The sequence below is a fragment of the Triplophysa dalaica genome, chromosome 21 (genome assembly GCF_015846415.1).
Source record: "Triplophysa dalaica isolate WHDGS20190420 chromosome 21, ASM1584641v1, whole genome shotgun sequence".
NCBI classification, from domain to species: Eukaryota; Metazoa; Chordata; class Actinopteri; order Cypriniformes; family Nemacheilidae; genus Triplophysa; species Triplophysa dalaica.
Window position 1 is genome coordinate 6,723,316 of NC_079562.1, and position 25,561 is coordinate 6,748,876.

General features: G+C 38.8%; 1 protein-coding gene across 2 annotated transcripts in view; it reads right to left on the reverse strand.

Annotated features, from left to right (window-relative positions):
- ephb2b (eph receptor B2b) overlaps positions 1-25,561 on the reverse strand; it is a 127,545-nt gene that overhangs the window by 72,899 nt on the left and 29,085 nt on the right. For both annotated transcript variants that reach the window (XM_056734408.1, XM_056734407.1), the window contains exon 2: positions 9,134-9,213. In XM_056734408.1, coding sequence (XP_056590386.1) covers positions 9,134-9,213 — 80 coding nt within the window. The remainder of the gene's footprint in view (positions 1-9,133; positions 9,214-25,561) is intronic.

Here is a 25,561-nt window from a genome sequence, read left to right on the forward strand (position 1 = left end):
GGTACCCGCCCGTGCTTTGTGGGTTGTTGTCAAGGGCCTTTGATATGCTGTATTACTCTGTGGATTTTATGACTGTGGTGTTGAGTCAATGCAGGGGCATTGCTCATTGGTTTGCTAAGGTGCTATGCATTCCACCTTCAGTTCTTTATGATATTCTGGCTATTAAAATCCCCCTGTGGTGAAAATCAAGCCTTTAATGTTGTTTATATGTCTGTGTGTTTTTTAACCTACTTTACGGGGTGGAATTACATCAAAGTCATTTTTTAAATATTTCATATCAATGCCGTCCTTCTAAAACCTTGCATCTCCTTATTTTGAGATTTTTATGTTTTGCCATAAATCATTACTTTGAGTCACCCTTATGTTTGTCACTGTGGTTTGCAAATATCTTACCAATAAAAAATTTAACTACACGATATTTTGTCATTTTTAAGGTACAGTTTTTTCGATTTCCTGAAAAAAAAACATTTGGAAATCAGAGGTTTCTGAAGGACAATTGTATGCTATTTTGATGCTCAAAGATGATTTTTGAGTGATAAAATGATCGACTGCAGGGGGACTTTAAATACAACACTGCAATCTAATAAAAAGCAAATCTGTTGGATTTTTTGCCCATTTTATGATCCAAACAAGTAAACATATGTTTTTCAATTTTGTAATTTTTGTTCAAATACAGACATACAGACAATGAAAATGTATACAGTATATAAGGAATGAGGGGTAAGAATATATATTTTAAATGAAGTATTTTTGTTCACTAAATCGTCGTACAAAAATCTATAATAATACATTTACCAACATACCTCTATAATATATTTACATACAAGCAACAGCTTACATCAGGGAATAAGAAGAGTTGAGAAAGAGAGAGAGAGAGAGAGAGAGAGAGAGAGAGAGAGAGAGAGAGAGAGAGAGAGAGAGAGAGAACATATAATCTTAAACCTACAGAGAATTTACCTTTAGTTGACCTGATGGTAATTAGCACAGCAATGTCAGCTCTTATAGAAACACATATAAAAATGGCATCCCACTGAAGGTTGCAAACCAAAGATAATCAAATTATATGGATGACCGTTTGATAGAGCGAAAGAGACTTCTTGTAAAGTTAACAAGTATATATTGTGCACACTAAAGCATGAAGGGTACATGCACCAGGGACTTCACAACTTGGCCTAAAGTGACTCCAGATGACTCCGTTGTGGTTTCCAGTCAACCCGCCTGCGATCAAGCCACAGGCTTTCAGCACTAAACAAGCAAAATACCAGCCACAGGAGTCAAAGTCGTGACCTTGTCTAATAGGGAAAGCCCTTTCCTTTACCTTAAAAGCTCTTCGTACCGTGGCCTCAAAGCCCAGCAAGTCTATGATCAGCCCAACCCTCCCTTTTCCAACTCCCCCCGAGTGTTTTACTCTTCACTTAACAGCTGACATAATTTCCCAAATTAGTTGCTGCTTAACAAGGATTTTGACAGAGTTTTGACGGGCTGGGGGAGAAAGTCAAGCCTGTCCAAGACCTCCATTTCATCAAATGGTCTTGGACTAATTAAAAAAGCATTCTTTTCTCACAGCTTTTCTTCTCTGCTCTCATGTGCTTGTTATTCATGACAAAGCTAAATGAGTCTGGATTGAATTGTGGTCATTAGGAGCTGCATGGTTTCCTCGAAACCAAGAGTGTTAAAGTAACTATTGCTCCTAAGAGACATAAATTATCCAAGCGTTGTTAAAAATTTGTTGTGATGGTCGTATGCTCTCGGAAGACTTTTATTGGCCCATTTATGGTGCTTGTATTGTCATTTTGGAGATTAAGATCCCCAACCTCTTTATCTTTCATTATATGGAGGAGATTTAACTGGAATATGAAAGAAAATCTTTTGAAATTGAGATGACATGGAGAAAACGATATCTAAATTTTTATGTTTGACTAAAGCTTTGACAGCATTTAGGTGCCATGTTAAAAATACACTTTATAATTTTTACTTTATTTGAATAGTAATGGTTTTGATTGACAGAATGTAATGATTTTATGAGGTTTTTTATAAAATGATGTGCATTATTACTTTTATGGTAGAACACAAAAGAAGATATTTTGAAAAATGTTGTTAACTGGCACCCATTCACTTGCGATGTTCTGTGTCCATACAATAGAAGTGAATGGGTGACAGCATTGTTCGGTTACCAACTTTCAGTTGAGTAAATGATGGCAGAATTTTCATTTTTGGGTGAACTATCCCTTTAATATATCTGAATACATTTTAATGTGGAACTAAACTGTCAAATATATATCTTCTTTTCTTGTTGTAAAATCACAGAACCATAGTCACATGAGAAAAATGTATCTTTTCCAAATGTTTTGTCTCTGCAGGCAGGCAGGTGTCTCTCGGGTCAATGGCAGCCATTAACCTTGCTCCTTTTCTTAAGGATGACCCGTTCTTTAAATAAACACTAAGCAGGGTGGAGATGAAGGGTTGTTAAACAAGAGAAGACAGCGTGTAGCATCTCCTTGCTTGTTGCCTGTCATTCTCGCTAATCAAATTATGAAGAATTGAAAAAGCAAGGTGGTTGCTTATGAGAAACGAAGTAGAGAGCCATGTGTGCAGGAGAAGATGGGTTAAAGAAACTCCATACAAACATCCTTTAAAAGGGCTTTCCTTTGTGCTTTCTGAGCTTCACTGCCACTCTTTTATTAGAGGAGTGAACCAAGAACCAAGTGAGACAGAGGAAGCAAGCTATCAAGTATAAAGTGTGAAATTAAATGCAGCATCTTCGTTTTTACAGGTTTCTCCATGGACTTTCAATGGGTGGATAAGGGAGATTTTGTCAGTTTCAGTAATAACTGGCCAAAGGTTTGTAAAATACCCTCTTTATTCTTTTGGTTCGTTTAATTAAGAGATGAACTTTTGCATTTGATGGGTGTTACGATAATCATTTCAAATTTGCCTTTTGTTGTTATCTTGGATATCGTGGTGGATCTTACATGTTTCTGTATGCACTCAAAGCAGGAGGTCAGAGTGAGGTCCTTTGGAGATGGTGCACCACTCGGTCGCATCGCTATTTACAGGCACCACATACAAAAAGCACAACAAAATAATGGCGCCATCGGGTCTAAGGGCAGAGTGTGCTTTGAGGGTCACAATCAAACATAAGTAGGACTATCACAGAGACTGCTAGTGCAGAACCCAGAGCTTCGGTCCACTGAATGAGAACACAACCTGGGACTTATGGGCCCATGCGGTTCAAATCTGCAGTCTTTTAATCACGACAAGAAAGACTGAATAGATTCTGTGTTCATATTCTACTACTGTCTTAAGAAGTTGTCATCACAAACCTGCACACGACTTGTTCTTCTGTGGAACATCAAAGAAGATATTTTGAGAAATGACTAAGTGTTTTGTATCCATACAATGGAAGAAAATGGGGGTCAGTGTTGTTTGGTTACCAATGTTCTTCAAAATATCGTTGGTGTTCTGCTGAAGAAAGAAAGGCATACACGTTTGGAATAACATAAGAGTGAGTACATAATGAATGCAGAAAGCAGGATATTAGGCGTGGGCTCCTTTTTTGGACAAACCAAAGAAAGAAATAATAAATTCTACTCTTGAAATATTTTATAAGTTGCAATGGGAAAAGGGGCCCTGTGATATATTGCACAATGTTCTTCTAGAAAGAAGTTTAGAATCAATAACTCCCCTGCCTCCCAAAAAGAGAGAGTTGAACTGAGCTGTAATCTATAAGTCTCTCAGACAGAGACTCGCCCTACTTGATCGGTCCAGTCGAGTGGAACCGCAGGGAGCTCGTACTGAATTATGAAAAAGTCTAGCTCTGGGGGACGGAGACGTTGGCCGTGATCGAGAGTTGTGTTTTATTAATTGCTCAGCTGTGACATAGCTCCAACATGTATTTGGACTTCAGCATCTATAACAAATAAACTGTCACAACCTCATGAAGTTTACATGAAGCCGCAATTAAAGCTCTCCCAGGGTTGTCGTTTGTTTTACAGCGTATGTAACCAGCGGAGATGATGGGTCTTTTTATGAAACATGCTGACTCCACATCTCATTGGCCTGTGTGCAAAGCGTGCCTCGGACTTACAAATGCATCATAAATGTGCATAAATAAACAATTCACTCGGAGGCGTGCATGACAGCTCCGGAGGGAGAGTTACCCATTTGCAGTTGTGGGATTTCTGACAGATAGACTCATAGAGACATTTGTCCTGAGGGGACGTGCGAGACAAATGACATCCAGATATTTGAGTTAAAGTGCAGTGGGATTACAACACCGAGCGAGGGACTGAGATCCCCACCATGAGGAGTGACAGGGACGGAGTGAGTGATTGAAAGAGAGAGAGAGAACACTGAAGACTAAAATTGAGACCCGACCTACAAACTGAGCAGTCACTTTCAATTACCTCCATCCACTGGTAATGCGCAACATGTGAAGTTAGACAAACAAGCTTCCTATTGCTTCTTTAACCCTCGTCTTTCTCCATCTTCATGTGGATTCTGTTTATATATTTCTCTTTATATAAATCAAGGGCGTGACAAAAGAGTCACGCTGCCAGGGGCTGCTTGTTTAAATCTTGACATGTGACCACACAGAGTTTGGATTTCTTGATGAAGGGACCACAAAATGGTATACTAGTCTTTTATAGATCAAATGTAATGGACACAGGTCATTCAGCAGTGGAACTGATTTTAGGAAATTTCCAAAAGCAAGTGCTCTTTTGAGGCGGCTGCTGATATGTGTGTGTTGTTTTTAAATACTGTACTATAAACAGCCTTGATGTGTTTGAAATATATGTTTTGTGTAGGTCATGCGATGGCAATCAGTAATGAGTTGATGCATGGTTTTAAATAAAAGCATAAAGACTCGGAACTTGCGATGGCTTCAAACATCCGTATTTTAAAGTATTTTCCGAGTGAAAATAAATTTTGAATGAGAAATAGTGGGTGTGGCTTCCTTCTTTCTCTGCGATTTTATTGAATGTATAAAACAACTGTTGCATTTTGAAATGGAACTGGTAGCAGAATGACAGCTTAAGGGAGGGAGTTAACTGATGCTCCGCCCAAGCCGTCTAACAAATGTAATCTTAGATGGTTAGTCATAAGTGCATTTTCTGAATTTAACTGAAGATTATGATGGCACACGATTTTTAAAAAGAGAATGACCCACATTGATAAACTATTTACAATAAACGCTACGATATTTAAAACATTTTAACTGTCGGAGCTCTTTTTGAGCCTACACATGAAAATGCATGTTGGAACTAAAATGGCGGTAACTCGTCAATTCAGACTTAATTGGAATACAGACTTACGGTTGGTAAAGAAAAGTAGTTTAATATTGCCAAAAAAATCCAACACACTCAAAAATTAAAGGTATGTTGTTAGGTTTATTGTAAAATATAAAAAGAGGTTTGTTTTTCATTGATTAAAAAATAAATTTAAATACGGGTCGCAAAAGGATAACAAAAATTCTTAGCATACTCTTTATAAAAAAGAATCAATTAGTCTCCCTACATAAATTATTTAAAAAAACATCAAAGAAATCTGTATTCTAGAGTCTTAGACCTTTCCAATGATATATAGTTTGTCATGATTCGATTAGAAATTACATGCACAATATTGACTCAAACTTAGGTGTCCCGTATACGGAACCGGGTGACAGTTAACCTGATACTGTACATCATTTTTACTATAACTGGGACTTTAAAACTGCGTTAAAGCCTTAGTTCAGACAGAACCAAAGATTCTTGCTGTTCCCAACTTACAATGCTCTAGGTGCTTTAGAGACAAGCACTAAAAAAGATATGCAGATTTGCAAATTTGTGATTGACAACTTTGGTCCCCATTCACTTTCACTGTCTGGATAAAGTAAAGATTCTTCAAAATGTCTTCTCTGTACCTCTGGTTCCAATGGTGATGAATTGTGAATTGGAACTAGTAAGTGATTTCCTGATTTTGTGTGAGCCATCCCTTTGACTTTGCTTTTTTAGCATTTGCAGCATGTACTGCAGATTCACATTCAGAATTACAGTAAGACCCCGTCAAACCTCATGTCATTGCGTATTAGTACAAGCAAAACAGTGGGTAGTAGTTCATTAGCATGCAAATACAGTCACGGATGATTAATGATAGCATTTTCATCTGGACGTAGATGCGGTCTAATGAGGAGCACACTACAGCGATTAGTTACACAAATGTACTGCCTCATTTTCATGTTCTGCACCAGTAAGCAACAAGTCAAGATGCATGACCAACACTAGCCTGAACATGGAGCCATTTATACACTTCTGTGAAGTCCCTGCAATGGCTTTATGTAATTAAGCCAGTAATGATTTCATTTGCAGCATCATACCCTAACAGTTACAAATAATTTCACTGTAAAACAAATGTTTGACTAACAATGTATTTAAACATTCTGTGTGTATTTTATTTATCATTTCTGTTAAAATATATATTTTATATAATGCCCCTGAGCTACATTAAGCTTCTGAGTTAAACTTAAATTGTAAGGTTAACAGAATGAATTATGAGTTCACACTTATCTTTGTAATGTAATTGGCAAACCAGCTCTGAGCTTTATTACTGAAGAATTGATTTAAAGATTATTTTCGCTGCTTCTTTTAATCCATTTTACAATGAAGAGTATGAAATGCAGTGTTATCACACATTTGTAAAGAAGATGTTTGTTTGGAATTCATATTTCATAAAGTTAGTGGCCTTTAGCTTATGTTTAAGCATGTAAAACAACACTTGACACATTATTTCCTTTACAAGCCAAGGATTGATTGTAAATTGTGTAAAAAAAGTAGGTAAAAGTAAGAGGTTTAAACTAACTTAAAAGACTGGTGAATCATGAGTAGCTATTTAGTATAAGTAGTAAAAAGCATTTGAAAAATCAATGTATCTTACAATTGTTTACACCCATGAGCAGTAGATGATATCATCTATGTTTTTGGTCAATTATCAGATAGAGAGAGAGAGTTTCTATACATATCACTGCAGTCCTTCTGAAACCTTGAATCTCCATATACAGGTTTTTTTGTTGTTGCCATAAATCATTATTATTAGTCAGCCTTTATGTTTGTCAAAATATCTGAACAAGTAAAATGATTAAAAAGTGCCTGTCAAAAACGTTCCTATGACAACATAATATTTAATCATTTAAAAAGTACAGTGTTTTATCATTTCCTGAAAAACAGTGAATTGGACATCCAAGGTTTAGAGATGATATAAGTGCTAAAATGTGGACGAGCGAAGCCAGACTTTCATTTTGGTTTATTAAAACAGAAATCCCCAACTTTAGCATCTATAACATCACCATCTTAGTCCTGCTTAACGTTGCGAATTGGGGGAATGTGACAGATTTGAACACAGATTTTTACGTTACTTGTGTAATAATAGAAAACGCATTTCAGCTTTATAATATTTCAAAGAAATCTGAAATAACAATATTTAAGTTGGTGTGATAATGTGCAGGTCTCAACAAGTCTCTACATAGACAAGTAATAGGTAGTCAAGCATATAATAACTGCTGAAAGCACATGAAGTATGCACCTCTCACACCTGCCTTTGATAAATGTTTACCATAAATCTTTCTCTAATATAGGTGTTAAAATCTATAATTACAATGTTCTACAGTAAATTCCATCTGCATAATATGTTAAGGGGTTTGAGTACATTCAACACAGTGGCATGAATGAATGAACAAATGAAAGAATGAGTAATTCACATCTGGATTTCTTCTCCTTGACAGTTCTGCAACAGGGGTTTGTTTTGCAAAGCTATTCAGTGCCATGTAAGCCAACTGTTGATAGAGTGCTCTATATTTTGACTGACACTGATACTTTAGTTAAGCCCACAAGGCTCTGCAGGGGTGTAAGACAATAACTTAAAGCCTTTCTCTCTTTAACGTTTACAGAATCCCACCTGTTTAGCACTGCTGCGGGGGGCTGCCATTCCTACAGTGTAGATAATGCATGCTATGTCTTCCCAGATACTATTCTCTGTCTCATTTCCTTCACGTAAATGTATATGCTCTTCAAAAATATGTGGTGTCAGACAGCAAAATAACTGAATGCAAGGGAAAGTTGGACAGATCATCAGCATGCCTCACTGAAGAATCCATTTCCTTCGAGACAGCGTGGCCATTTTGGAAATGTACATTTTTAAATGCGTCAAAACCTTGCATTGCAACTTTTCCATGTTATATCATATTTTGCATTTATCTCCAGACGTTCTTTCTGACGTGTTTCGCCATTAGCTGTGGTATTGAAATAATTTGACTTTTGCTGTTTTTTTGGTAAACCTTCACAGCAACGAAGTTAAAAAAAGATGTGGTGATGAAAAGCATGTGTAATTCTGTTTCTTTTGTTAGAGAGGAAGAAGAGAGGTGAATCTTATTCCTCACAGATTGAATCCAGAGCTTCAGAGCTTCAGACCCAGAGACACCGGACCGCTTTGTTCTTTTATATTGATTGCTCCAATCAGAACGGAAAAAGCTGCGTGCCCTCAGGTTGGAAGAGAATATGGTGAGCAAAATTATATCTGAAGAACTTTGAAGTTGTACAACCACATTGTCAGCCTTCTATCCTCTTTTCTCCTTCCACTTTTTCCTCTCCCACAGTTTTTATTGTTTCATAAGAACGCTTCCAGACACACTGCATGGTATAATTTAAACCATCCCCCATCAGACACAGAAGCATAAATAATTGAATAAAATAAGGAGTGGTTTTACAGAAATACAGCGGCAAATTACTCAGAAATACATTTTTCCTTCCTGAACAATTTGGAGAAACATAGATCCTCGCATGGGAAAGGAAACCATTAATTATTATCTGACCAGCGGGTGCCGACCAGGCGTGTGCCTAGATGAATGCAATGCAGAATGGATCTGGGATGTATATGAATCAAATTGTGGTCATATTCTTTAGAAAACAATTAGGAGTAGATAAAGCTTAAACAATATCTGATCTCACCCATGTTCACAATGTTGCTTAATTTTATATCACCAGCAAAATTATTAATCATTTATTGTGAATATATTGTCCAGACCCGTTAGAACTATAACAAAGTTAGTCTTTCTAAATCTAGAAATAGACTTAGTTAACATAGAAAAACATTGAGGACTTACACTGGTGTCACTTGTGCCCGAAACAGGATATACTGTCCAGCCCAGTTCTGCGGTCGCCGTGGTGGAGTCCATCAATATTTCTGTGTAAGCGAGAGGAAATATAAAAAGGTTAAACAGGATATTTCTAAGTGATGTTTTTAAAACAGGCAATTCCTGTACAGTAAGTTCAAACACCTAATGAGATAATCAGCCAAAGGGTCTTTAATTTATCAGCTAGTTGACGCACTCCTCAATTGCCAAATTGCAATGACCTTCAGTGATTATCGGTGGCAAGTTATCAGATGTTTTGCATTAAATGTAAGTAATAAATTCCAGATAATATTGCAAATGAAATGACACCTACTGCATAAAAATGTGCTGCTATACTAAAATACTAAACGTATAATAATCACCCAGTGAAAATATGTGAAATGAAACTACTTGCATGACCAAGCCAGAAGAATAATCCTCATTGTTGAGTTATGAACACGATAAGGAAATTCATTTCATCCTGCTAATGTTGTCTCCCGTGTTTCTAAGAAGTTCCAAAATTACAAATAAACCCAGAAACCAGATGAAACAGACTCTGACATTAACGTGAAAATATGGAGCTAAGTCATTTTTTGTCCTCAGTCCATGCTTAAAGAAATGCTGGGGAACTATAATAAGCTATGAATATTTCATATCTTACAATGCATGGACATCATTCTTTGCCCGGACAGTTATACAAGCTTGTGATACCACTTAACCAACTGCTCCATAAAATACTATCAACATGTTTGACAAGAATCAGCCCTAAATCTGCTTCGATATTACAGCCGTCTCCAGTAGTAAAGATGAAAAGTGCTGTAAAATCAGGAAGCAAGCGGGAAATAGTGGGTTCTGCCACCCCGCTGTGTGATTGAGCCAAGATATTTTAGAGACAACAGTCTGCTATCTAACTCTGGCACTGTAGAACTACTGTAACATCAGACACTGGATGTAGGTTAGCAGTTGGACAAGGATGAGAACCCCAGTGGAGACACTTTTTAAAATAGTATAGCAGTATATCGATACTGGAAAGGAGAATCTTTTACAGACATCGTTTTTTTTTTTTTACTTTGCCTGTGCAGACAAATGGACATGAATATCCACAAATATGCATATAGCTGGGCTGAAGCCATATCCACCCACAGGAAACACTAAAACTGTGTTTAGATTGACTTTGCTTATCGCGGTACAGTTTTTGGATAGAAAACAATGATGAAACCCTCAAGGAATTTAAATTGAATGTACATTTTGCCAAATGGACACACTACTTTTAATTTGCTTCTTTTATATTGGCTTCTAGTTTGAAAGCATTAGCAAACATGAGGTTGTAAATTATTGTGACTGTTTGTTTATCCATAAAAAAATATTTTGAAATAAAATTTGTTGAATATTTTTGAACTCTTAATATGCAGAATGTATTCGTCAATGTGTGCACATGTGAAAGAAGAGCTAGAAAATGCAGCTCAGGTGCTTCTACGACTTATCAACACTCAGTGTGAATATAACAGCCTTTAAATTACACCTTGGAGAGCTCCAAAAATAACGCCTGTGTGTACGTTTGCATAAAAAATTCATCAATTCATAAATCCATATTTTACGGTTTGTCGAAATATAGGGACAAGCCTTTTATATGTATGCCCTATGTGGGAAAGAAAAGTGCGGAAAGGAATGGCATTGGAAAAGTAAGATTTGTAATCAGACTTTGCTGAAGAAGTCAGTTATTGTTCCAATAACCTGAAACAAGTAGGACACTTCAAGTCATTCATCTTGGATATGCTGGTCTTTTAGCCACTAGCTCTGTGGTGTAACTGGAAAAACGATTTTCCTGGTTACTGGAGGCCAGTTACTCAATCCGCTTCTGATTAGTTGGTGGTAAAGAATATCTCAAGTAATTGGGGTCAAAGAGACTACATTTTACAGTTTAAGGTCCTCGGAGGCAAAGAGATGATGGTTCTCTGTTCAGAATGGCCGTCAGTCATCCCATGTGAATAATCCATGTTATCACACTGATGACTTAATTAATTTCCTTTAGTAATTAGAGTAAGACTGACTTCTTAGACTTTTTGGAATGAATTAGATAATGGGGCTTGATAGAAATAGAGGAAGTTGGGGGGTTTATCACATTGAAACGCAGCTGTTTTGATTTCCTTTTACAGGCACTAGAGTACAAAACATCTTTCAGAAGCTCAGCTTGAGGCCAACGTAATTACTAGTCTTAGCTATTGGAAATTCTTATTCATTTTCATTAATCTTGCATTAGGCTATTTGATCATTTTAAATGCGCTTTACAATGCTGGTTGCAATTAAGTCTTGAAAACGACAGTGATTTTGCAGAAAAACAGTAAGTCTTCTGTTTAGGGCTGCACTGAGGAATGCAGCATTTTGGGCATGTCTCTATACTTCAGATTCCCTCTGAATTATATTCCTGGGAAAAACTAAGCTTTCAATGAACAAACGACACGTGTGTCTATTAAAAAAAAGTTTTGAATCTCTAAGGCACACTAATCTATGTGAGCACATTACGCATTACATTTGATTGTTACTAAGCCTTAAATTTATATCAATTATACTCTGTAGCCATTGACAAAATAACGTAAAGGGGAGCTCTGGCTTCAGTTGACAGACCACAATAAACAATGGTAATTGAAAACATTGTAAAATAGCGTAGACATTTGATGCCCTAAGTAATAATTAAATTGACTAATGGTCTTATAAACCAAATTTATAATTGGGCTGGTTTTACATTCACCTGATTCAGAACACGTCCCTTACAGGGTATTTACATTACACAGTGTGTGTATGATGTGCTCTTGGATTCAAAAGCAGCAGGATAGAGTGCAATAGACTATTTTAATGTGCCAACTCATGTTAAAAGCTTAACAATTCAAGATGCTACACAGTGACCAAGGATGTGCATCTGAATATGGCTTTGGAAACAAATGTTTCCTGAAGGTTTTACCCATAAGAAAGAAAAAACACACATGAGATCTCTTTAGCATGTCAATTATTTCACCTCATGACATCAATGAGATTTGAGAGCAAATGGAAACTTGCTTAAAAGGGGAACTGCATTGAAAAATGAAAATGCTGCAATGAATTACCCTATAGTCGTTCAACAAGCCTAGGACATCCTTTCATCTTCAAGACGCAAAATTTTTGTTGAGCTTCGGTAGCTTTCTGGCTCCTGCCTATAAACGGAAACATTACTGACAGTCTGCACTATGAAAGTCAGTTGCGTTTCTGTCGATGGATTCCGAAACTCACCAAAACCATCTTCATTTGCGTTGTGATGCTGAACCGATGTCCTAGGCTTGTCGCACGACTTGAAGGTGAGTAATCCATGGCAGAATTTTTCTTCGTCTCAGATATTTCTCCTAAACGTCTATTACATTTCAGAAGAGATCTCAAAAATATCACAAACTTGACACATAGTCAATATTATTGAACGTTTCAAAATCAACTCAAATCCAGAGTTGCACCATACTTTTATTTTTGTATTTTAACAATTGCCTCGTTTGATTTTTTTTCCTAAGCAATTTTAGGAGAAACACCTGAGAACAAGTTGATCCTCAAATGAAACACAACTGAGAACTTCATCAAATCTTCTATGCTATAAAAGCCAGCCTGTGAGCAATACAAATTCCCTCTGGGTTACCATACAATCTGTTTAATGCAAATTATATATATATATATATATATATATATATATATATATATATATATATATAATCGACTAGTTGGTTGAAGCTGTTTACTAGGCTATTTTCTAGGAATTATAGAAACAAGGCATGTGGTTAGATAAACACATTCTTCCCTCATCGTCTTTCTGAGATCCTTTACTTTCATAGGCTTCTGTTTTTTCGCAGCCTGGAAGAGCAATGTTTCTACTCTACTGTGCAATGGTTAACCTCTCTACCAGAGGCCTCAATGCGCAGAGCCAAGCTTGAGATTTACGACTCCCCACGGTTACGGCCATTCCTCAGGACTATGTCTTGTTTCCTGCTCTTCATACTCTGTGACCAGGTAAGGCAGGGGGTCTGTGAGCTCCACGTGAGGAGAGCGGTGGATACGGCGCTGTGAGGATTAACTGTGTTTACACTCACATCGAGACTGGAGGTGACAACACATTCCAACCTGTGCCAGAGAATAAGGCCGAGCCTTTGACTTTCTTGGCACAGTTGTATTTCAGCCTTCATAAGACCCAGGAGAACATGCAAATTTAAGCTTTTCAACAGAGATGATTTTTGGAACTCTGCAGTTTCCCCGGAGGTATAATGCATATGCAATGACGGGAGGAGCTGTCCAATGGACTTCAAGAGCTCAGTTGGTGAAAAGCAGGGTTAAGAAATTGAAGGTTGAATAAAGTTGTCGACGGGAATTTTTCAAAGATGCTGTAGTAGGTGTATTCAAGAAGCATTTCTTGCTTAGCAAAACTGCCAGGAGCCAAACAGCTCTGGCTGGGTTTGAGAGCACCGTGGCATTTCAAATGAAGGTTAGATAGGCCAGCTGTTCATCTCAGGGCTGTTAACAAAGGGAGGCTCTGAACACCAGTCCACGTTAATTGATAGGGAACAGGATCTTCTCAGGCCTGGGATTACCACAGTAGAAATGGATTGGTTAGCAGCTACGCTCCAGCGTGAGATAAAGTGGCACCTGTTAAAATTGCTACTTTTAAAAGGCCACAGCTAGTTATTTGGGGAACGCTGCAGTGTAAAATGGCTGCACGGATCATTAACTGGAGGTCTGTTTATTTGGGGAGGTGATTAGGGTTTGGGCTGTTGACCACAGAATGCCACACACTTTCTCGTGTTACATAGACAACTCTGAACTGTGTACCTACATCACACTGTGATAGATATACATCACAGCTTAAATGGTGACCTTGAATCTGGGCCTGTTTCCAAATCAGTGTTAAGAAATGATGAGTTGCGATGATAAAAGTAAGTCTGATAATTCCATTGCCTGCAAAATCCCTGAAATCTCTAATTCCTGTGTATGATTTTATATGCTCTCCAACGGATGAAACCTCAAAAACTGGCTACGCTTACTCTAATTCAATTATATGGCTTGTGGGTGGGCTGGATATGACAGAGGACAAGAGAGACTAAAGTTTTTGGCCATAAAAACATAAAAGTGAGTCACCTGGCTTTTGTATAGCCCAAATGGGACCTCTTTAGTATTTTAATTGTTTCTCTGAAACTGTAGTGAGATTGGAAAGCTTGCTAAGAGAATTGAAAGAATTGTTGACATATATTAAGAGTACTGGGTCCGATAAATAAATGCGGATTGTATAATCTGGTCAAATTATCCAGTTTATAAATTTGATGAAAAAGTTTCAATGATTACAGACTTTAGTATCTTGGCAACTTAGGCACCGTTTTTGAAAGTAAGATATTTTCTTATAGGATACTGTTAACTGAGATGCAGAAACTTTTAAGCAAAGCTTTTTATTTGCTCTTGATTCGAATTCATTCATTAAATTCAAGAAAACATTAGAGATATGTCACTTTTCTTATGAGATCTATTTAAACACTTCTAATTAAATTCATATAAAGCTAAATTAGCTGAGCTTTACTATCACATTCATTTATAACTAGTTTTACTATACGTTATTTATACATGTTACCTTTCTCTTTTCTGTGTAACTCATTTTTTTAGGAAGAAATTCGGAAGAAAAATATGAGACCATGGTGTTACTACAGTGAAATGCTATACAATAGAGAAATAAACGGGTTTTCCGAGATATGGAATAGCAACCTATGATAAAATGATTATTTCCTCAGGGTTCTTTCAACAAGTGTTAGTTTCAAAATAAACGCACATCAATGAGTCACAGACAGGCATTTATACCAAGCTGATTCCCAATATGCACAATTTTCAGTTTCGACACTGAATGTTGAGATATAATTTAGGTTATTTTTCCATATGAACACAATTAGAAGTAATATCTCCCTTTGCCAACTTGGCTTAAAACATTTGTTAAGTATTCGTACCAAAACGCAGTGTACAAACCGCTTTGAACAAATCCCTTGATATGAAGACATTTTCTTATTAGCAGCAGTAGTTTGTGTGTCTCACAAAAGAACAGGCCTGCAGCAGCAGGCACAAACTCATGCACAGATTTAAAAAAATCATTTCCATTATACAGCCATTTGCTCCTTATGGGCATGTAACCTCACGCTTTTCCCTCTGAGAAACACCTGAAAAATTAAAGCTATTTTATTTTCGTAAAAAAGAATAAAAACATTAGAATAAGTTTGAAACGAGTTGTCCTGACATGTGAGGTGTAACCGCACTGCATTTACCGCTATTCAGTGAAGGCAAATACTTTCACATGCACGGAAAGAAACCACAAAAGAGGTAATTAATGCAGGATCGATGTAACACTAGGATCCTGCCGCAACTTACAAAAGGGTCTGGGGGAAATCATTTCTCCAGAGTGGCATGCGTACGTGATAATGGCGTTCATATGTCCCGTCAAAGGCCAAAGGCCCGTGCGGTTGGAATGATGGGTGAGCAGGGTTGCAAGGCTCTGACGTGCCCTTAGCCGCCCAGAAATCTTTCAGCACAACGCGGGTCAATTAGGTGAAGCGCACGTAACCGCCACATTACAGAATGGCTTTGTATGGTAATCGAGTCCGTATGCCAGGGCATACTGCACCCAGAACGTGCTTAGAGAGCAGTGCTTTAATCCAGAAGGTGGCAGATACCCAAACCCCACCAGCTTAACTTCAAGGGCCCTAGAAGACCAAAACAGAATCAGCTAGATTTTACATACGTCCATGGAGAGGTCTAGCTCGCTCCTATAGATTTTGGGCTTACTGCTTAAGGGTCAGATGATAAAATAAGGAAGTGCGGAGAGATATGGAATGAAAAGGGACTTGAGCAACACAAGTATCACTGTGTTTTAAAGGAAGAGGAAGCAGGCGGTTGATTTTGGCGGCAGGCGATTCTCTGTGAAATATGCTACCACGCAGTCGACGGAGCATTCCTGACCGCTTGACAACATGATGTAGCTTTAAATTCCCAGGGTTCAATGGGGGACAGGCTTCAGTAATTTTCTATCCTTGCAGAGCGAACTAGCACATCATTTAAGAATGCTTTACGTGTCTGGGGTTGAGAAATAGCGAAAAAGAACCCAAAACGTCAGGAAAACATTGCACGATTTTTATCTCCTCCTCACGCACATCGACAGGCACACACACGCACACTCTCTAAACAAGCGAGACGTCCTTGGCTACTCTCTAATTTGTGTCTGTCTCAAGGCCAGTCTCCTAAATCAATCCCAGGTCCTCTTTAGCAGCTTGTTTGAATGGCTTGGTGTTTCTTCAGTGAAAAGCTTAATTATTTACTTTGAATGTGCATCACAAGGACACCACGAAATGGTAATTGAAAGCTGCGCTCGAATTCGCTCTCTGTCCCTTCGTTCAACCCCCTTGTTTGTGTGAGGTTTCGGGTGCAGATGATTGCCCCCGTGCACAAAGCGGAGTGCAGAGAGATCCACAGCTCATGCCGACTGTATTTCCAAACCATCCGTTCCAAAGCATATCACAGCATCTCGTTCCTCAAACGCTAGATCTTACATCATTTCGGATTACAGCATGCTATTCTTTTTGCCAAACATATAAGAGTGCAATGGTCTTTCCGTGCTTCGAGAATATGTTTTCGCAGTTAGGTATGCTGCCAATTTGTGAGATGCTAAGGGGCCTAAATGTGCTTGGCTTTGAAAGAGCACCTTATTTGAAAACCATTACATCTATGCAATGGTCATAGATAAATTGTGTCACAATTTGCGAGCATGGAGAATTCTTTTGGAAGAAAATGCAGATGGATTAGGGAGTGTCTTCATTTTCACAAATGACATTGAACCGTGAAACATCCGGTTGACAGGTTTAAAAACATTATTGCTTATTGAGTTGATGAAAATGATAATTGCCAACATCTTACTTCTCGCCCAGAGGAAATAGACTAAAGCAATGATTAAAAATGTGTACATTTCGCATCCACGAACACAGAGGAATACAATTTGTCATAATGTAGCTGTGCTGTTTGGAGGTTTGCATGACATGTTGGTTCCCTTCACCAGGTTGGGCTTGATGATCCAAAAAGTCAGTGGGCAGTGGAGACTTCTTGCACTTCATGTAAGTATTCTCCCGAGTCTCAGTAATGAATGACCTGAGATCTGTTGTGTTCTCACTCAATTCACATTTTGACAGCAGAATAGAGATACTGCACTATGAATTTGGAAAAGTCTCACACATGGGACCCTCTTTCAGGATGACCTATGAGAAAACTAATGAGTTCCAGTTGGATATCTATCTTTTCAATTTTATCTTGTGTTGTTGAGTTGTGTGCACTTTGAACAACCCCATCTGGGAACACATAGAGGTAATGCATCCAAGAGCTTCTTTCCTTATTTCTTTCAGGATGATAGCTTCCTGCGCCGAAAAGTCCAATGGAACCCAATTTATTGTCATCCAAATACCCTTCACCAAATAAACCGTCTTACTCTACTGTATGTCCAAGCGATTACATAACTAGTCGATTCTGCTAGCTCATTAACCTGCCAAAACGGTTTGGTTTACTACCTGTTTTATGAGCTTAAAGAGGGTTTAATACAATCAGTACATTTGGCTTACATTGTACTTCTGTGCTAGACTCGTCTCCTTGATATGGAATCCCCGGGAACCCCTGTGAGTTCTCCATCACGTTCGACACGAGCCAGGGATGGCTTGGTGAAGGAAGCCACAGACGGGCTGCTCGCGAGCTGTCAGAAACAAATGCTGTCCTACAACACCCTGTTATGTTCCAGAACTGACTGCAGATGGATAAATATTCATGGGAATGAGCTAGACATGTGGGTAAGGCTTTCCTCTCTCGGATATCCTATTGAATATTTAGGTTTAGTCATAAGGGACTGTGTTGTTTCCTGGACGGGCACGGTTAACCTCAAACAGGTTCGATTTCCTTCTGCCAGCTCTGTATGAAAATTGTGGAAAACATGAAGTACTCTCCAGACTCGACAGTCGTAGGTATTTTAAAACAGTAGTTAGTTACATATTTTTATTCATTTACTATTAGGGAGGTTTACATACTGTATGTTACTTAGAAGGTGTGGACAGTCGAGAAGTGTTTAAACCATCACGTAAAAATATCTGTACATTATCAGTGGGTTTACATAGATTTCTTTTACTTCCCTACATTATTAAACATATATCACACTTTTTATTCAGCTACATTTCAGAAATGCTATCTTTATACGACGGCTGTCAGACGATTAATAACGATTTCGTTGTGAATCGTATTTAAGTTATATTGACCAATAATTCAAATTATAGATACATTTTATTAATATATTTTATTTTTATATTTTTCTTAAATATATACATGAATGTGTATGTTTTTATGAATACAAAAATAATATCCACATTACACTAAGTATTCTTATTAAAAACTATTTAAGTATTTGATTCAAATAGAAACAAACTTTTTGATTACTAGTCAACCATTGTGCCGTTTTTTCCATGCAGTTATTACTCCTGCTGTGGCATACTGGGACTTACTTATCCCATATTAGTCAGACATTTGGTATCATGCCAGTGTACTATATTGATAACACAGTCACATTTTCAATTACTTAGATAGCGTTATTAACATACTATAAAAGCCTGAAGTGATTAGAGAGAGACATCACAAAGCTGTGGACGGATTTGTATTATGATAAAGAGGGTAAAGGTTAAATGTCAATAGTGCTTTAACCAAGACTGCTGTACCTACACAGCTCTGTCATTAAACACTAATGACAGTGAATTCTTATAGAATGGACCCTGTTGAAGTCTTACACCTTAAGAGATGAGACATCAACTGAAAAGGGGAAATTATCATTTACACCTGGAAATTGGTTCATAATGCCAGGTCAGCCTACGGGCTCCAACCAGATGGTGTGGGTGGGATGGGGGTGTTACCATGCACTCTAATCCTACCATGCATTCCAGTATTATGCAACTATAAATGTTAATAAATAGTAATTAAATTAATTAATTATGTAGAAGCTTCAGATATATGAAAGTTCCCAATGTAGTGCTTTGTGTAGTCAAAGGGCACTTTCTTTTCTTACTTTTTCAGCTTGACCACTTTCTACTATGTTTTTGGTCCAATATGAATGGTTTAGATTACCAGATTTCTGAGATAAGTCAATATCTTGGGGTTCTTTTCTAGCAGCAATGTGCGTGAGAAACCATGTGTGCAGATAGGAGACTTTATAAGCTTTTGCTCTTGTTCCGATTAAAATAAGGGAACTGAGCGCAATGTTATTCAACATGCTCAGATGATGGGCCACACTCCAAAGGGTTTTGAAATCGAATAGCTAACAAAGAACGCATAAAATGGAACTAATGTGAATCAGGTTTTATTTTGGATTACTAACTCTTGAAACATATTTATTATGTTTTGTATTAAACAGAAAATCACAGATGGTAAACCGAAATGAATAGTGCTTTGGAACAATTGGAAATCGCACCCTTAATTACAGTTGGTTTAATGCGTTTAATATTTCAAAGTATGCCACTAGCGTTCCAAATTTTTGATAGGACACATACAAACACAACTCTCCAATGCAGACGCATGGATTAAACAGACAATTTAAAATGTGTACGGATAGGGGTTATCCAAAAGTCATTCCATTGACACCACATATTGTTAAATATTATAGATATCATTAGACGGCAACTAGCCAAAACAATGCTGGCATTCTGGAAAAATGGCACGTTGTACAAGAAAGTGGAGAGTCTGATTATTTTGAACATTCAGTGCATGCTATCTCAAGTATCTGAGTAGGTGGCATCTGTTTTCGGTTAAAAGGGGTCATCATCAATAACCGTAAAGGAAAAGAAGACCAAAGCCAAATATCAAACAATAAAGCATACTGTAAGACTCAAACTATGAATATTGAAAAGCATCTTATTCCTCTGAGCATATGCTCTGTTTAAAGAGACGTCGTAGCTAATATTATTAACACCTATCATAATTACCATATGCTGATAAGTATTGCGATTCAAAGGTGTGATGAGAAGCTGTTGGAGTAACAGCTTTTACACCTGATAAAGAAACATTAAAGCAGTGACCTGCTGGGCTGGATCACACCCTCAAATTAACCCCCTGAGTAATCCATAACCATTTCCCAAGTGCAAATTACTCAATCTGCTACAGTACGGAGTGTGCTGCTGACACCCAATATGTTCATAATGCCACGTCCTCATTACAAAGCAAGCCCTTCCAGCTCGATTTATTACCCATGCAAGGTCTAAACTCGGCCCAGCTGCGATTATGAACTTATCCTCATTAATTGCAATCCCCGGGCTTGATAATAGCAAAGGCTTTCTTGTGTCCGAAAGAAAGAGGTGTGACAGACACCAGGGTAGATTTTCTTGTCAATACACTTCGCAGAGGGATGTGCACGAAGGCATTGAAAGTTAGTTTTAAGGGGTTTTGACGCGACAAGATGATCTCCTGCCAGTCGATGAAACTTGTCTGCCAAAAAACATTTCATTGATATTTGTCAGCATGTAGGCCAGAGTTTCAGTGTATAATCAATGGAAAGCTTTTTCACATTATCCGCTGCCTATATTAAACCATAGATGGACATTAATAAAGAAAACGAACACTTATTTGTCAACCATGAGCATTACGGTGTGACAAGGTGGCTGTTAGCCCGACAGAAAGGCAGCAAGGGAACAGAAATAGTATTTCAGATAAGAACGCAAGCCAAGGACGATTATTCATAAGGGCTGACAGAAGCAGTGCCTTTAAGCTCTTATCCAGACCACAGACTGATGTTTTTTATCTCCCCAGGTCTTTTTATGGGTGGACCATATCAGTTGCTGCTCCATCATGTTCCCTGACCCGAGGAGAAAACCAGCATTGCTCTTCACACCCGTGACCACTTAACCAGGATCCCCCCACGGAGGAGTTGCACGTCGGGGTGAAAGAGAGAAGCGTTGGAAAGAAATGGTGTCTGGCTGCAGATTTCAGGCCCGTGAGTCAGCTCGCTTTTGCGCGATGAGTTATGACTCCATGTGGTCCTATGGGAACTATAAACAACAGCCCCTGGGGTAGACTACACTGTAGACTGCACGCATCGGATCATTATACGTCCACTAGCCCATTGCACCGCCCAGACGTCAATGGCCAAACCCAAACACGATTTGGGAAATGACAGACAAAAATGCTTCAGGCTCCAGGTCATTAGCGTGACCTGTTACGCCACTTTGCCCCACCGTATTGAACGGAAACTACATTTAACTTTGCTTGGATACTTGATCCCAATGATAGAGAGTTGAAGCCCATTGAGGGCTCTCATATGTCTAGCCCTAATTCAATGCTTGTGGAACAGAAGTAAAGAAAGGGGCCCATGAGTGTGCAGGATTTCTGGGCTGGATCTAGGTGCAGCTGCAGAGAAGGAAGCTCAATATGTAGGACGGCAAATTTATCAGGACCTTTCCTTGAATACGCTTAACTGATGAGTCTCGGTGAGCAAACTCCCTTGGACGGAATTGCTAACAGCTGAGGAACAGGGAACCCGTGTGAAATCCGAACTCGGCAAATATGTTCCAGTATCACAGAAGTGTCATCCAAGACAAACCACGCTTATGTTTCTGTAATTATGTTGGACTCGCGAAATAATAGATTGGAAAACCAAGAAATCCCAGATGAAAAGAATGCCCCTTGATCTTCAAGTCCCAGACAGTTGAAATAGCATCAGACGTCAGTGGATCTAATCGGTCGTAAAAATGAAGAGCTTCGTTGCTTATCTTATGGTATGAATCAAGAGTTAAGCCCTCGAACAGATCTCGCATACAACAGACACCCCCATAATTCAGGATCCACGTTGGACATCTTTGAGAGCTGAAGTAGGCCTGCTGCTCATGTGATGGAGAGGTCAGTCAAGTGCACTTAGATTCAGCACTTCTAAGCGATCGAGTTGACGGAGGCTTTAAGGACCCCCGCTACTCCAGAAGGAGACTTGTGGAGCGCAACAGCTCATTCAGAGGGCAAACTTAAGCTTAGGCAACGTTGAAAGCAGTATAATATTGCAAGTTCACAGAAAGCTGTGCAAACAAAACAGGGTCTCAAAATACATGGGTAATTTATCGCCGGGAAGGGCAAAAGGTTCCCCTAAGCAGAAACAGGCACAAACACGTGTGTCCATCAGTCGAAATTATCCTATAAAAGAGTTAGCGGAGAGCAGACTAAGCCTGCGACATAAACATTTGCTTAAGATCTGTGTAATGTGCCGACGTAGCACGGCTTGTTTAAAGTCTGGAGTCTGGGTCCTTTTTGTTCTGTCACTTGGAACGTCCAACGGCCCCTTTTACACATTCCTCAGTGTTTGCTCTCGCTCGATTACAGTCACTTAAGGTGATTTAGAGGTTTGGTGAGCTTATCTGCTGACAGGTATGAGAGATTTGTGTTTTGACTGCCAAATGCACCTTAAGACGCATCATTTCAACACTTCGCATTAATGTTTACTTCTTAAACACAAAGTAATTTCTATGTTTTAAGTCTTGTTTAAGCATTTCAAAAGTGGTTTAGGTTTTGACCGTAGATCACAGAAATAACCTTTATGTATGCTATTAAACAGATTACACAATGACACAGCATGCATATTCATTCCATTATGTTTTTTTATCTCCTCTTCAGCAAATTAAATATAGACTCTAATAAAATTGCCATTAATGTCTGGCAATAACAAATGGCTTACAGTCATCTGAGGAGACAAATCCAACATTGTTTTGGCAATGCACGGCAACGGCGTTAAATAAGGTGCTTCATCAGACAAAGCGGTGAAGGGAAAGGTTATGTGAGCAAACAGTCGGCTACAATTGCCCGGCAAAAGAAAGAAACATTGTTTTCAAACCTGTTTAACCGCATTCCAGTTCTGCCATTGATTAAAAAACAAAGTTTAAATGTTTTATGTACGTTCTAAACAGATCCAACTTACATTACATTCACAGGTGCATGTCATAATGTAGTTGTATGGTTCTCTATAGTTCACAGCAATGTATTCCTTTGAATTGCTGTAGAAAGAAGGTCAAACAGGTTTGAAATGACAAGAGGGTGACTAAATGATGAAAAAAAATCATTTTGGGGTGAACTAAGTTTACACACTAGGCTATATTAAACAGGGTTGATGTTTCTTATTTTCTATACAAATTTGAGCTGCTAAAACAGACAAAGTTCAGCCACATTTGCTTTGCCTTTTCACCACACGATGCTCTAAGCTCAACCGAGGGGGACATCTAGTAGAAAAGATTATTGTTCTATCTTGTGGCAAATTCCTATATCCACAGAGCACCGAACAATGGCACAGAAGTGGAGAAGCAGTCTCTGTTTCTAAAGGACACAAGGGTATGCAGCCTTTCAAACAAGTGGTCATTGCTTAAGAAAGTCCTCAATGCCAACATTCATTGCAAGAGATGGGACAGGAAGCGAGTGAGAAAAGAGGTTGGGAGGATGTGGGTGTGAGTACAGGTTTGTCTATACATGAGAGGGACAAATTTGTGAAAATCTCCAAACAAATATTCTTAACCACCAAGTAAAGTAAAGTAAAGTACAGTAAAGTAAAAGTCCTCAAAAATTGTTTTTCAAATCTAACAAGGCTTATTTGAAGGTAAAGGGGTAGAAAATCTCTACATATCTCAATTTATAAACATAATTTTTTTAAACAATGGAAGTCTGTAAAAAATTCTGACAAACAGTGAAACAAACCACAGTGTGAGAGCATTGGAGTTTAATGGCGTGATGACAATGTTTGTTATTTGAATGTTCTCAATATTTCAATATCGAACAACATAAAGTGTCTGAACAAATAAAGAAGCTTAAACACACATGCGTGCGCAGGTGCACGCAAGGACAGCTATGCACGCGCACGCACAGTAAATGCCAAAGCGGCGGCCCGTACACCATTCCAAATAAAGCTGACGAGTGATTTATGCCCCTCAACTGAATATAATGAAGCTCCAAAAGAAAGAAGAAAACAGGCGCAGAGCAGAAATCGGCCAGTGTGACTGAGCGATTCAGCGCACACATATCACGCCCAGGTGCGGCCGTTCAGCTGGACAGACAGAGAGAAAGAACAAGGCAATGGAAAGCAAAGAGAGATTGTGACAGAGGGTTCGATTCACTGGCTTGGCTGGGCAGTGGCCTGGGAAAAGCTTTGGGGGGGAGCGCGGATTGGCATGTAAATCAGGTCCGCATGTGGACGCGCCGAGCTTTTAGAAGGCCGTCATTTACCAGCGTTCACCTCCCATTAATATCACACGCTGTTAATGAGGAGCTGGGGGGGTGTAGCGGAACAGGTGTCGGAGTGGCCACAGAATGGGAAAAAAGGGGGCAAGGGCAGTGATCCGCGAGGAATGCTTGTGTGCACTCGGATTGTTGGGGTGAAGATGGTGGGGGCGACCCACAGGAAGTTTAAAGCTTTGATAGAAATGCTTTCTGGGTGAACGACCGTGGTTGCCTGCATATTCATACATTACTGCATATGTGCACATGCGTGTGATGATGTGTATGTTAACCCACGCTGTTTTTTTATTCTTTAGTATAGGTTAAAAGAAACCCCCTTTCGTGTCGCTGTGCCTCCGTGACATGCATGGTCACGTGGTTCCTGTATAACACGCACCCATCTAAGGGATGAAAGCAAGCTTTTTTACTGCGCTGTAACCATCTGCTATTTACTCAAACGTCCTCTTCCTTCACAAAGTGAGTAAATGACTATTATACAGAACTATACAACATCCTCACGACCAAAGAGGAAGCGTGGTCATCCAAGGTTCACGTCCACATAAAAGACGCAATGAAAACGGCAAATGTTTATTCGCTTTTAGAAAATCTCCTTCAAGGTCTTCTGCGTTGTTTCACCGCGTTCGCAATCAAACGCTTCACGATTTACAGTCTGTGCTGTGCTGCTAACCAGACTGCAGTCCATAAAGCATGCTGTAAATCCAAAATAACAATACAAAACTGCTACATAAAACTTGAATTGGGACTGCCAGGCTTAGACACACTAATTTGATATGCCCTATAACAAGCATCCTTGGTTCGTCGCCCGGTCCCTCGCATTCCTTTCGTGACGGTGCACACGGCCGGAATACAAGATGAGGATTTGGGTGCCAACTTAACATACTTAAAGAGACAGGATAACAATTTGAGAATCTAAACGGCAAAGAAAGTGACAGGAGTGAGAATCTCCAGGGGATGCGCTGGCAGAAACGCTCCTCGGCGTCTGCAATAAGGTTGACTGTTTAAATCTGTAAAGTAAACAATTAAAAAAATGCAGGAAGCCATTGTATGTAAAACAAACACTTCTTTGTCTTTCAAAGATGTGCTGCTGCGCTCAATGTCGTGAGTGTGTTTATGTAT